The sequence below is a fragment of the Cervus elaphus genome, chromosome 20 (genome assembly GCF_910594005.1).
Source record: "Cervus elaphus chromosome 20, mCerEla1.1, whole genome shotgun sequence".
Classification (NCBI taxonomy): domain Eukaryota; kingdom Metazoa; phylum Chordata; class Mammalia; order Artiodactyla; family Cervidae; genus Cervus; species Cervus elaphus.
In genome coordinates this window covers 24,927,350-24,942,307 of record NC_057834.1, presented here as the reverse complement: position 1 = coordinate 24,942,307, position 14,958 = coordinate 24,927,350, and the positions used below count along the sequence as shown (strand labels likewise).

At 42.3% G+C, this 14,958-nt stretch overlaps 1 protein-coding gene and 1 pseudogene across 2 annotated transcripts in view; one reads left to right on the top strand and one right to left on the bottom strand.

Moving 5' to 3' along the window:
- MPZL1 (myelin protein zero like 1) overlaps positions 1 to 7,286 on the bottom strand; it is a 76,869-nt gene extending 69,583 nt beyond the window's left edge. Inside the window, exon 1 of one of the 2 annotated variants that reach the window (XM_043875948.1) lies at positions 7,170 to 7,286. In XM_043875948.1, the coding sequence (XP_043731883.1) occupies positions 7,170 to 7,251 (82 nt within the window). In that variant the 5' untranslated portion in view covers positions 7,252 to 7,286. Of the gene's footprint in view, positions 1 to 6,704; positions 7,008 to 7,169 lie in introns of those variants that run through there. The other variant, XM_043875947.1, reaches the window with a different exon arrangement.
- Positions 7,287 to 11,213: 3,927 nt separating this feature from the next.
- Positions 11,214 to 12,902, top strand: LOC122678314 (annotated as a pseudogene).
- The last annotated feature ends 2,056 nt before the right edge of the window (positions 12,903 to 14,958 follow it).

Genomic DNA, 14,958 nt, shown 5'->3' with positions numbered 1-14,958 from the left:
GACATCCGGTCCAATCACTTCATGGCAAATAGATGGGGATACAGTGGAAACAGTGGCTGACTTTACATTCCTGGGCTTCAAAATCACTGCAGATGGTGACTGCAGCCATGAAATTAAAAGACACTTGCTCCTTGGAAGAAAAGTTATGACCAACCTAGACAGCATATTAAAAAGCAGAGACATTACTTTGCCAACAAAGGTCCGTCTAGTCAAAGCTATGATTCTTCCAGTAGTCAGGTATGGATGTGAGAGCTGGACTATAAAGAAAGCTGAGCGGCGAAGAAGTGATGCTTTTGAACTGTGGTGTTGGAGAAGACTCTTGAGAGTCCCTTGGACTGCAAGGAGATCCACCCAGTCAATCCTAAAGGAGATCAGCCCTCAATATTCATTGGAAGGACTGGTGCTGAAGCTGAAACTCCAATACTTTGGTCACCTGATGTGAAGAACTGATTCATTTGAAGACTAAGGGCAGGAGGAGAAGAGGACAGCAGAGGATGAGATGATTGGATGGCATCACAGACTCAATGAACATGAGTTTGAATAAGCTCCGGGAGTTGGTGATGGACAGGGAAGCGTGGCATGCTGCAGTCCATGGGGTCACAGAGAGTCGGACATGACTGAGCATCTGAACTGAACTGAATGATCACAAAGCCAACTGACCTCCACCTTCTAAGCAGCCAAAATTCCAATGACTTTGGGCATTGCTAATGTCAAATATTTGGCAAAACAAAAGTAGAAAAGGAAGAAAGGACTATCATTCAAGATATGCAAAGGCTTCATATCTCACCAGCCTTAGGGAGCAAAACCAAGAGCCTCAAGATACTTGAGACTTCAGACAATGCTTCTAGTTTTTTTAATAATTAAATTTCCTTAAATGGAAGCTAGAAAGACCAAACTAATCTATAATGAATTCCATGTCAAAGCAAACTATTTATTCTCTTTTTCAAAAAATGACACCAATAGTCTTGGAGAGCAAGATTAAAATCTTTGTGGGACCTCCCTGGAGGTGCAGCGGGTGAGAATCTGCCTGCCGATGCAGGGGACACGAGTTTGATCCCTGGTCTGGGTAGGTGCCGCAACCACTGAACCCACCCTCTAGAGCCCGCGCACCACAACTACGCTCTGGGGCCCACAAGCCACAAGTAGTGAGCCTCTGTGCTGCAACCACTGAAGCCCGCGTGCCCTAGAGCCCGCAAGGCACAACTACTGAAGTCCACGTGCCTAGAGCCTGTGATCTGCAACAGAAGAATCTATGGCAATGAGAAGCCTGTGCATCGCAACTAAAGAGTAGCTCCCACTCTTGGCAACTAGAGAAAGCCTGCATGCAGCATTGAAGACTCAGTGCAGCCAAAAATAAATAAAAATAAATAATAAATATAGTAGTGTGTATATGTCAAAAAATTATTTTATTTTTAAAAATAATCTTTGCAAGGTTTAGGTTCATGTGAGATGCATATCCTACAACGGAGAATCCAAATTCTCAGGTAAAAGATACAACTTCAGTAAAAACACAACTGGGTTCCAATTAGATGATTCTACTCATCCAGGAGAAATGTGAGTAAGGCTACACTAAATCAGCCTTAGTTGCAATAGAAAGGAATGTGAGAAATACCTATTAGGTAGGCCAGCATTTACCAGGTAGAAAGGAGGCAGCAATATTTCTGAAAAACTCTATATCATGTTTCCCCCAATTAATCACATTTTAAACTCAGTAGGAAAGAGCAACCATTAATGAAATCCCACAGTGGATCCTTCGTAAGTTTAAAAAACATCTATTTTGTAATGCCAATAGTATTCTCTCTCTCTCTCCTTTTTTTTTTTCTTTTTTCTTTTTGGCCACATTGCATGGCATGTGGGATCTTAGTTCCCTGACCAGGGATGGAACCCATGCCCCCTGCATCGGGAGCACTGCAGGCACAATAGAAAAGTCTCTTTTTTTACTGCAAACTTCCACAATTGGTGAATATCTTAAATTGTGATCACCAAAGGACCAGTTGCCCTTTGGTATTCATTATTTCTTTGAATAGTCTGTCACCTCCCACTAGAATCTAGGCTCCCTGCTGCATCCAAGGTACCTGAACAGTGCCTGGCATCCAGAAGGTGTTTATTTGGTTGAATAAGTGAATAAAGACTTTGTAAAAACACAAATTTGCATCTTATGTACTTTATACATATATCTTTCATTTAATATTGTCTTTCTTTTTTTGGCAGCTTCTTGAGCCCACTGAATACCCTGGAGTTCAGACCAAAATGTGTGGTAGAATATTAAAAAAAAAAAAAAAAAGACTAAATTTTTATTTTATTATCCCAACTAGTAAATAAGAACTAAAAGGGTGAGGGAATTGGTAATGAGATTAGTGGCCTTTGAACTACAGCGGAAGTGTCTCAAGTCTGCATTTGAGACAGCAACAAGCACCAAAAAACAGAAAAGTTTTATTGATAAAACACTTAGATACTACAACAAACATGATAAAACAATTATAGTACATAATAAGTAGCAATTCCAGAACGATAGTGCTTAAAGTGATCAAAGAATGTTAACTTATTCCATATATATCTGAGGAATATGAACTAGTACTTTAGAATATTCTTTAGAATGAAAACTATCAGATAATGCATAAAAATCAACTTGGAAAAAATATTCCTTCTTTCAACAAACATTTCTTGGATACCTCCTATGTGCCAGGCCAAATCCTAACACATGCAGCAAATTACTAATAAACTGTTATCAAGACATGCCTAAGCCTCCTTGCCATTTAATAAATATTTATTAGTATCTGTCATATTTACTACACTAAGCCCTCGGGATACTTCTATAAACAAGATCAACACAATCTCTGTCCTGGATTCTAGTGAAAGAGAAAAGAGAACCACCAAACAGTGAGAAATTACAATAAGGACATACACAAAGGGCCAAGAAATAAAAACAGGGAGGCCCACTGGATAGGGGGATTGGAAAAGGCCTCTCTGAGGAAGCGACACTTAGGCTAAGGCCTCTCGGATGAGAATGAGACAGCTCTGGCAGTTCTGAGGAAAGAGCACATCAGGTATCAAGGGCAAAGGGCCTGAGACGGGAATGAGTGTCGGAGAGCAGAAAGATGGTTGCTGCTGCTGCTGCTAAATCGCTTCAGTCATGTCCGACTCTGTGCGACCCCAGAGACAGCAGCCCACCAGGCTCCGCCATCCCTGGGATTCTCCAATTTCCTTCTGCCATTTCCTTCTCCAATGCACGCATGCATGCTAAGTCGCTCCAGTCATGTCTGACTCTGTGTGACCCCATGGACAGCAGCCCACCAGGCTCCTCTGTCCACGGGAGTCTCCAGGCAAGAACACTGGAGTGGGTTGCCATTTCCTTCTCCAAGAAAGAAGGCAGCATGGCTTGAATATAGTGAGTAAGGGGCAAAAGTTGAAGTCAGAGTGGCAGGCAGAAGCCAGATCAACTGTATGCCAGGGGGAGAAGTTGGAATGTCATTCAGAATGCAATGGGAAGCCATTAAGAGTTTTAAACAAGAGCGCTACATGAACTGATCTGCATTTTTATAAAATCATTCTTGCGGTTGTGTAAAGAAGGAACTAAAAAGACGCAAGGGGGAAATGGGGAGACCAGCTGGGAGGCTACTATTACCACAGTAACATAGCCAAGAAATGACAGTGATCTCGACCAAAAATCTAGGAGTAGACCAATAGGAAAAAAGTGGGTGAGGGAAAAAAAAAAGTGGGTGAGTCCTAGAGGTATTTTGGAGATGGGAGAACTGAATGCATGTGGGGACTGAAAGATAGGAAGTTAACTAGGGTGGATTTCTGGGTTGAGCAATTAGATGGATGATCGTGCCATTTATTGAAGTGGGTGGTGCAAATTACTGAGATTTCTTCTTCAGGTTCTGTGTATTCAAGCCTACCTAAGGCTTACTAAAGACATTCCAATTGCCAAATTCAGTGAATCCTTGAAGTGTTCACACTCTTCATCTGACACAGTTAAAACTCCCTTAAAACTTCACACTCTCTGTTTCCAAGACAGCACTCTTCTGGTTCTTCTCTTACTCAATGAGTCTCCTTCTCAGGTTCCATAACCCCAGAACTCTGTTCTTGGCCTTCTACTATTTCCTTCCAGGACTCTCTCTCTCTTGCTGACCTCATCCAAGCAATCCATAGCTTTAACTACTACCCACATAAAGCCTCCCAGATTCATATCTCCTTCCAGAACTTCCTCCTCACCTACCCAACTGAACCATCTATCCAACTGCCCCATTTCTATTGAGATATTTCAATAGCATCTTAAACTCAACATATCCAAAAGTAACTTCATCATCCTCTTCAACACTCCTTTTCCCTCATCCCATATTCTTCATCTGTGAAAAGCATAACTTTGCAGAACTATGCCCAGCTTCTCAAGCGCAAAACTTAGGATCATTTTACTCTCTTCTAAGTCCACATCAAATCAATTTCCAAGCCCCATCAAATTTACTCTCTAACAAGTTTGTGGATATGTCCTCTCTTCACAACCCAGGATTTTAATTCAGGTCTTCAATCCTCCGGCTCTTGTTTCTTACATAACATTCTGGTTTCTTCAGCCTGACATCATTCAAACCCACCCTTCACATCTCAACAGTCAGGGAAATCCTTCACAGGCTCTCTATACCCTTAGGATAAGATTCAGCCTTATGTTGGGAGTTAGAGCCTCTGGCTGGGTTTCCTGCCTCAATTCCCACCATCTCTGCTATACACTCCAACCTCTCACCACGCCGACTGACCAACGGGTTCATTCATGACTCTGCATATACTGTTCTCTCCCAATACCTACTTAGTTCAAGCATCCTTTTCTTTTAGCAGCCTGAAATTCAGTCTGAGATGATGACTCTCCTCTGTGCTTTTACAGCAAACCATTAATGAAAGACTTCTATTGCTTATCACACTTTGTTTCTCCCACTGAACTGCAAATTATGTGAGGCCAGGGATGATCTTTCCTGGAATATTTTCGGTGCTTAGTACTTAAAAAATGATTAGTAAATGTTTGTGGAATAACTGTATCTAGATCAAACTTAAGAAGGCTTTCTGTAAAACATGAACTGCTATATATAGTATTCATGACAAGAAAAGGTAGCCTGAAAGAAGAAACATTCAATAGTTTTCTAAAATTAACCAATAACAACAGCTGCTGACTTTCAGACATCAGCATTCATCTTCCATTACTAAAGAGTTAGCTATGTCCAACGTAGTACTGATGTAATTCTGATGATCTTTTTGTATTAGTATCCATTAATATTTATTTCTTCAGTTCAGCTACTTTTTAGTACTCTGAATTTAATTAAGATTTCTCTGACTGTTTTTGTTCTCAATAAGGACAGAGGTCAACCTCTCATGCATAATAATTCTGTCTGAATAAACAAGATTTCTGATACACATTAGTTTTAAGCTATTTTCTACTTGTTCACTAAAACATGAATATTACCATCACCACCACCACCACCAAATGCTCCTAACCTCCCCCCCCTCCCCTTTCAGAAGAGACATTTATACAGAATGGATTGTCTTATATATACAAAGTATATCTTCACCTACCAACCACGGAGAGTGAAGGGATTTTTACATTTATACTTTATAGCTCCTGAAGTCATTCATTAAATATTTTTCCTGGCTCCAAAAATTACATTACAGGGCTTTTCTGTGAAAGTTATTATTGAGTTTTTCATGTTCAGATACTGTGATGTAACTGATATTTTTGCAAAACAAAGAAATGAACAAATCTCCACAGTTTCTTAGGAGCTGCCTCTCTTTATTACCATAACTTAACCACATTCTGAGACAGCAACAAGTTCACTGCTTTGAGCAACAATACACAAAAACGTTCTATGGCAGACACCACTGCAGATGTCCATAAAACAATTCATCCAATTCAGTAAATCCAGCCTGAGGTTTTTAACCTTATATCTCACTTATGATATCTGGCAAAGGAAAAAATGTGGATTTTTTTTTTTTTTTTTTAAATAAAGACAGATGTGCCTTTTAATATCCTATGTCTTGTCAAACTATGGTGACTATGTCTGGAATTACGGATTTCATGAAACTCTGTTAAGCCAGTCATTCCAGTGGTATTTCAGCTCTTTGCACCCTAACCCAGAAGTAATGCTAATTTCTTCTTGGTGCTCTGCAGGTTACAGAGATTAAGACATACGAAACTCTGGGGCCCTTTCATCTCCGAGACTTAAAAATGGGTTGGAGAGCACTGGAAATGGAACCAACAAGGCAAAACAAAAGTCGTTCAACAGGGAAACAAACCAACAAAGGCCCCACAGAAGAAACCCTGCAACCTTCCGCCGACTCCCAAAGGTGGAGAATGCCAGAAGCCCGGGTTCCTGAACCGGAATCCCAGCCGGGCCTGGGCGACCCAGAGTCACCAAGCGGAGAAGGGGGGCGACTCAGCGAAGGCACAAGGCAGCCGCCCGCCGGGCCCGCTGCCCAGACGGCCCCCCAGAAAGATCAAAGTAGGGAATTCTCCCCGCCTCCTCTACACGCAGGGATCCAGGAAGAAGAAAGAGGCTCCGCGCCTCTCCAGCCGGTTGCGTGGCCCGCGCTCTCCGCCCGCCAGCTCAGTTCTCCGGGCCCCAGGGCAAGCAGGCCGCGCCCCCTCCCCACCCCTGTGCCCCGCAAGCGCCAGGCCGGCCACCAGGTCCCGCCGCCCCCGCTCTGGCCCCGGCATCACTCACAGAGCCCGAGCGCCGCCGCCAGCACCGACCACAGACAGCGCCGGCGGTCTGGGGATGCAATCAGTGCTCCGGCCCCGGCGGGCGCTGCCATCGTCCTCCCGCCACAGCTTCGCGGCCCTGGGCCCGGGTCCCCACTGCAGTTAGCTAGGCTCCTGGCCGAGGGCTCTGGACTCGTCGTCGCCGGTATCAGCGAGCACCTCCACGCCGCGATCCCCGCTCGCGGCCCCAGCCACAGCCTGCCAGCACTGTGCCAGGGCCTGGGCCCCGCGCCGGCCGCAGCCGTCAGCTCATTGGCCTGCCCCGCACACTTTGAAGGACGCGATTGGAAGGCACCGACTGTCCATCATTCCCTCTCTCCAGGCGGGGCCCCGCCATCGCGGTCCCACCCAGGGCTCCTTCTGCCAGCGGTGGAGGTCCCTGGCCGTCCGAGGCGACCGCCGCCGAGCCCCGTGCCTGCCTGCTTGCCTGCGTGGCTGTTCGCCCGTCTTCTGTGGCCAGGCGCGTCTCCTCTGCGTCTCTGAGCGTCCAGCCCCGCGGATCTCTTCATTGTCTTCGCCTCCGTTTCTGCTCTTCTCGGTTTCTCTGAGCCCCACCTAGAGAAAAAGAAGCAGTTCGTTTACACAATTAATAAAAAAAAAAAAAAAAGGAATGAGATGGGGAGAGACTTCTGATTCAGTCGTTCAGATAGAACACATTTCCCCCCTTGCCCTGTATCCCAGGTCTATTTTGCCTGGATTCAGATAATTTATGTGCAAATTGAGAAATCTAATAGCTTAAAAAGAAGTCTCCATCTTGTCTGACTCTCCTCTAAGGAACCCTCCCTCCCCCACTTTTGGCTAAGAAGCGTTGGGAACTGGGAATTCTCTCCTACTACCTGGAGCACGTGTGGATGGGGTTTTGCCCTTGTAAATGTCCCTCGATTTATCAAAAATTGGCAAGTTCCCCCTCCTGACTGAAGTGCCATGCCTGAGCCGGTTCCAGTTGGTTAGCTTGGTCCAAAGCAGTGTCTGCCACTTACTGATTTCCCCAAAATTCTGGAAAGTGGAAGGGTCCTTATGAGAACACCCTACAAAAGGGAGAAAACGGAAGGGCAGGAGCACAAGAAAAATGAGGGTGTAGGAAGAAAAGGAAGAATGCAGGTGGGAAGCCTGTAGTGTGAGAGAAGGAAACAAGTATTAGACAATTAGGATGAGAGGGGGAGAAGAGCAGGGTAGGAGCACTCCCCTGCAGCCCCTCATTTCAGGGTTTTGTCTCAAGTCAATCTTATGAACAGCCTTCCTGATATTTTTGCTGTTTTAGCCTGCTAACCTTGTAGTATGGCAGACTGATAGCAATTACCTTAGTCCCAGTGAGAGAAAACTAAACAAACAAGAAAACACCGTTTCACCTTATTTCTCTGTCAGCAAGATCCTCATGAAGTGTTTTTGGAATGCCATATGATGGAAAGACTACAATGCATTAAGTGAGCACCTACGATGTGCTGTAGATGTAGAATACCCAGGCTTTACTCTCAAGAAGCACAGAGTCTACCAGTCAGTGTAGCAAGCAAGTACTGAACTAAATTTTTTTTTCAGTGCTTAAAGAGAAGGTCGAATCAAGAAGAAATATAAGGCCAACAGGGACAGTGATCCTCAAAGATACATTTCATGTTAAAAGCTTCTCTGCTGCCCCTGATGTACTTCGATACAGATAATTTCCTCTTCTGAGAACCACTGGCCCATGAGGTGTCCAGAAAAGATGCATTGAGGAAATAGCATTTGAAGTGGATTTTATAGGCTGGATAAATTTTTACCAGAGAGAAACAGGAAAAGCGAACTCAGAAATAAGAAAGCAAGTGCAAGGATCAGTGGGTTAATCCTTTGTGATTTGGAACTTCAGGGAAGTGAGGGAAAGAGGGGAAAGAGAGAATTATACTTCAAAGTATAGTTGAAGTCAACTATACCACAATAAAAAATATATATACTATATATAAAGGAAAAAAATCCCACCAAAAAAAAAAAACAACAAAAAAAAGAAAAACAGAAAGAGAACCTGGTCTGTGAGGAAAGCTAATAAACTGGGCTTTAAACACAGCTGAAACTTCTGAGAAAACCCAGATGGTCAATTAGAAGGCAGTTAGATATGTAGGTCTGGAGCCCAAGGAATCAACAGGAGAGGCTACCATGAAATCAGAACTTGCAAGGGTGGCAAAGTGTTTCCACAAAAAAACCAATATCAGATCATAAGTAGATTATAAATATTTGCTGAGTGAAGAGATGAATGAATGTTTATTAAATTAATCGAGAGAAGTTACAAACAAAAAGTCATGTGAGGTTGTTTTAGCCATAGTCCTTGCATTCTCGTTTCGGATCCTTCTGTAGAGATAGTAAATGGAAAAGAAACCAACCTTTGGATTTTCAATCACTATTGTGCACTTGAGAGTCTCACTTAACAAACCTCCTCCTCCTTAGATACCTGCTTCTTCCTCCTGGAAACCCTCTTCTCAACTCAGTCAGTCCAGGCATACAGTCAGAATCAATTGAAGACTTTCCATCAGATGAGAAAAGTCTTTTTAATGGGCTGTGTTACCTCTGAAAGGAGTGGACTTCTTGGGGAGAATTTTGCCTACAAAGTCAATAAGAAGGAAAACCATAAGCAGAGTCTTGTCTGATAATAGTTATCTGTATACAGATCCATTGGCCTCTGAGACTTCCTGCCCCATGTAGTATATAGTAAGTGCAATAAGGAGTGTTGGCCTTGGAAACATCTCAGGGCTTTAAGTCTTCTCTTAATAGAGATCAGATAAGAGGCACTCAGGAGCAGCTAGTGCTAGCAAATATATATGGGCAGAATTTTCTAGAGCAGGAATTAATGGGAGAAGTAGAAAAGACAGTGTCAGGCACCAAAATTTCCAACATCTTTGTGATTGTAGTAGACTTTTCTTCCAATTCCTGTATTCTCAGTGGTACTGTCTCCCTCCTTGTATTTTAAAATCTGTTGCCAGAGGAAGATTGGAATGCTGTGATCTGTGGGTGGTGATAGCAAGCCATTCCAGGAGTACTGAGATTCGATGGATATCAGATAGATTCAAAGATGAATCCAGGCCACACTGAGAAAGATTTATCTGGAGCTAAATCAGTTTCATTAACATTTCTACAGAGACGTCTCAATCCAGGAAAGGGATTGCATTTTCCTAGGAAAGTTTTGAAAATCTGAAAATCCGAGTTCTAGTGCCTCTGGTGCCCCTGGGCACAGAGGCACAAGTTGGGAGAACACGATAACGGGGTCTTTAGGGTCTACTGTGGAGGAGAGGGATGTGTCACCAGGCTTCTTCATTCACTGTGGCCAGGAAAAATGTTCCTCAAGGCTCTCTGTCTCCCTGTACCCCAATACAACCTATGCTTCACCTATGAGGGTGCTTCACCCAATACAACTTCTGCTTCACCTATGAGGGAAAGATGTGCTCTGGAGAGATATCACAGGCATTCCTCTTGCGGGGATAGAAACATTTCTTACTGTGAGTTGGGCAACTGATATCCTGAGTTTTGTTACTGTCAGTCTTCCTATATCATTGTTGGGAAGGAAATGTGATAGTCTAGTGGCATTTGCAGAATAAAAGACAAACCCTTGCAATCACTAGAGAAGAAGAAATAGGAAAAATAAAAGCCCTAAAATGATAATAACTTAATAATAAGTTCAAGTGGGAAAGGTGAACATAAAAACAGACCTCTTGGTAACTGTGGAGATGGAGGTTCCCAGAAAACAGAAGTGATTACATTATTTTACCTAATGAGTTATATTTTGTAGTTTCCTCATTTCCAGGAGAAATAGAAACTTCTTAAGTGTCCAGGGCACATTTTTTTTTCCAGTTAGGTTCTAATGAATAAACTCTGCAGGCATCTAGAACTAATGAATATTTTTAAAGGGTATTCTTATCCTCCTTGTCTTGGGACCTAAGAAGAACTGAAGACTCAAGTTAGGACGTTTTCAAATAAAACAAAGGGTGGGGTCTGAATGTTAGAACCCCAGAACTATAATTTACTCACATCAAACCAAAAGTAGAAAGTTAACAACTTCAGAGTGTCCTTAACAACACATAGTGCCTCTAAATGTTTGAATGAATGAGCGATCGAATGAATAAACTGAATGAATGGTACATGAAATAAAATAAATAGGCCTATTTAGGATAGTCACTCTGTCTACTTGTAGTTTTCTGTCTGGTTCGTTATTTGTTAGAGTTGCAATTCACAAATACTGATTGTCCAAGTACCAAAATTTGTAGTTTTAAGGGATTTGGAACATATTGCATTCATTCAGCAATTAGTCATTGAGCACCAGCTTTGCCAGCATAAGCCTCAATACTAAGTATTTAAGAACTTAAAATATAGTAAAGACACTCTTTTCACTTCTCCATTTTCCTCCGTGTGGTTGAATTTACTCCTCCCCATGTCTTTTCACAAGAATTTGAAGATCAAGCAATTTCTGACCAAGAAACAAAAGGAGAATCGTTCCATTCCCCAATGGATTCGAATGAAAACTGGTAATAAAATCAGGTATAAGTCCAAGAAAAGACACTAGAGAAGACCCAAGTTGAGTCTCTAAGGAGCCTCATATACCAATTGGCACTCATTTGTGCTATGGCAAGGTCACTTACACCTTGCTTGAATCACAGTAGTGAGAACTCACTGCTGTCTGAACAGCTCATGGGAGAAAGGGAATGTTTGACTCTTCGTGTTTCCTCAGGAGAGGTCCATGTGGCTCAGTAATAAATATGTGAAACATTGTTTGGGGAAAAAAATTAAAAATAAATAAAATATAGTTAAGAATCCATGCCTTAAAGATACGATTGGAAGCCAATTATAACAATTGTTTGCCAGTTATACAGTAGAATTCAGTATTGCTGTTAATGTTGATGTCCTCTAACAAGTAATGATTAGAAGAGATAAGACTGCAACCCAGTTATATACCACACACAATTGGTTTTTAATTTGTTAAAGGATTTCTTTCTGAGAAGGTCAAAGGAGAGAATGAGAAACAGATTTTCCAGCTGAAGAAAACAGATCGAGTCAAAACACATAGATGGGCCTGAAGAGATGGAATCCCCGATCTCCGCGCCTTCATGTCGCGGAAGAGGAGCTGGGCGGGTGCGAGTCAGACCCTCTCGGGAAGCGGCCTGCCATCCGGACTTTACCTTTGTTGGTCGGAGAAGCCAGTAACAACAGTCCAGGCTCCAGCAGAGAAGGAGGAGGACGAGTTATATCAGCAGTCCCTGGAGATTCTCTCTCAGTACCTCCGGGAGCAGGTAACCGGCGCCAAGGACGCGAAGCCCCTGGGCGGGTCTGGGGCCACCAGCCGGAGGGCGTTGGAGACCCTGCGACGAGTCGGGGATGGGGTGCAGCGCAACCACAAGACGACTTTCCAAGGCATGCTTCGGAAACTGGACATCAAAAAAGAAGACGATGTCAATCTTTGTCTCGAGTGATGGTTCATGTTTTCAGTGACGGAGTAACAAATTGGGGCAGGATTGTGACTCTTATTTCTTTTGGTACCTATGTGGCCAAACACTTGAAGAGTATAAATCGAGGAAGCTGCATCGAACCACTAGCAGAAAGCATCACAGATGTTCTCCTAAGGTCAAAACGAGACTGGATAGTCAAAGAGGCTGGGATGGGTTTGTGGAGTTCTTCCATGTAGAGGACCTAGAAGGCGGCATCAGAAATGTGCTGCTGGCTTTTGCAAGTGTTGCGGGAGTAGGAGCTGGTTTGGCATATCTAATAAGATAGCCTTTTAAGTGCAATAATTGACTCTTCAGCCACCAAAACAGCCACCAAAATCACCGCTGTGAACTCACACGTATCTGTGAAGTTGGACGTCACGCTGTGCAGGCCATCATCTAACAATGGATAAAACCAAGTGACAGGAAGATTGTGGCTAACAGGAATAAATACATGAGCAAAGTAATCTCCCTTGAAGAGTCAGTCTCTGAAAGAAGCTGAGTTCCGTTTCAGCAACAGGCAAACTTTGGGAAGCTGTGGAGATGGACATTTTAGTTTTAGTGAAGATGCTAGAGGGGAGAGACTTTACCTAGAACAGGAAATTGGCCAGTGGACAGGCTAGTCATAGATACGCTCACTGAATTCATAAACTTCTATAGTGTTAAAATAGAAGGACTAACAATGCCAGTGGAGTATGTAAAATTGATTTTAAGCCACAAGTAATAGAACTATGACAAGAAGCCTCAGTATTGTACCACAGAGTGTGAAGGGAAGCTTTTTCCTCTGTAGTTAGCTTTCCCAGGTGTGATTCTTCAATAGACCAAATGCTCAGGATGTTTATACCTGTTCTGCTTTGGCTGGGTTTGAGCGATTCTTATTTGCCTAATGTCATGGCCAAGAATACTGAAAGTTGGAATAGAATCACAAATTTGGAACGTTGAGTTTTGAAAAAGTTGCATTGGTCTGTAAAAATTGTTTATATTTTTGCAGAGTAGTATTAATCAAAAAGGAGATAAAACAAAATTTTACTTTCATTTTTTCATACCCTTAAATTTACAGCTTCTATAGTTAGGAACCTGTTTCTTACAGCTTTTCTATTCTAATCTTTGTTCTAGTCAATACTAGATTGTATACAGAACCAGCTGATGTGATTGTATGCAACCTGGTGTAGTACAACAATTCTGATAACTATGCAGGCTTTAATTTTCCTATCTTGATTTGGGTAAGTATTTCTTAAAATGCTGTTTGGGTTTTTTTTGTTTTTTTTTAACCTGGAACTGAGAAATTAATGGAAGTTAATCCTTTCACTTTGTTACACCTGGGTTTTCAATAATTGAGTCAAGGTTTTAAGATCTATTTTGGGGGGCGGAACACACTGGCTGATGACTTTCAGATGATGGGCTCTGATTGGGCAACTACTTATTTTGAGTTCCTTCCATTTGACGTAATTTAACTGGTGCAATTTAAACTGAGTGCATGAGCTCATCTTCAAAGCTTTTGCTAAAAGATTTTCAGCTGTTCCAAATGGGACTTGTTATCAGACAAGACTCTGCTCATGGCCTCAAGAATCTCATCAGGTGGATGAGAGACACTTGATCCCTATTTGCTTAATAAATTGTACAATAATGGCTTGGCAAAGCAAGCTATAGTCTATCCATGGTGCTATTATTAGGCTTGCTTGTTAAACACAGGTCTAAGCCTGGCCTGTGAATAAAACAAATGCTTATTTCATTTTTATTAATGATTCTTGAACTTTGTTTCAGATTTTTACATTGGCATCTCTATAGTTTTCAGACTTGATGTTTTATCTAACTTACTGTTTATTTCCTATCCTTCCTTAAAATATTTGCTGCTTATTCTGCTTCCTCTACACATATTTATATTAGTCCCTACAATTTTACCTTGCCATTCCTGAACTCTTACTAGCCCTTTTATTTTTTGGCATTAGGAACCTAAGTGACCACCCATGGAGTCCACCGACCTTCCTCATTTTTGAATTTTATCTTAGGAGATGGCAGTACAGTGGATGTTGACAGCAACAGTCATGAGGTGAGAAGAGTCCCTTCTTGTACTAGTGTCTTATTGGTTGTTGCTTAACTCTGGGGAGAAATTTTCAAAAGTCCCCTTAGGGGATTTCAGAGAAGGGGACAACTCTTAGGTGATTTTTCTCTAGGTACCTTTGCATTTGAATATGCTCACTTAAAATTGATGGGTTCTGTTAAACCTCAAAGTTATATAAAAGTTACTAGTAAACCGAAGAAAACTATAGTGGAACCAGGATCATTTGAAAACTTCAGCCTCTGAATGTGACCTTTAGTTTGTGGACTCCAGACGAAAATAGACATGAATAAAATGACTAAGAATGTAATAAGGGACCAATTGCTCTGCCTGCCCATCTCTAAGCCTTAAGGTCATCTAGCTAGAGCTATTTTTTTATCTGTGTATTTATCATTGTTGATCAGAAACCACTTATTTATATCATGTCTATCTCTAAGGACCTAAAAGCACCTTATGTAGTTAATTAATCTTAAGATCTAGTTAAGGCGACTGAAAGGCCTGTCTCCCCATAGCCAGTTGTGGAAATAAGCACAGAGAGGTAAATTGATGAAATTTAGGGGCCCCGTCTTCACTTTACTAGGTGTGAGTGCTGAAATGTAAAGGAGGATCTAAAATTGATATTTTGGTCAGCAGCTTGTGATAAGGGTTTAGGGAGTCCAAGTGCTTTGGGGCAAGGTGAGTGCCTCTGTAGGGAGAAGAGGCATATGTTGTAAGTGCTGACT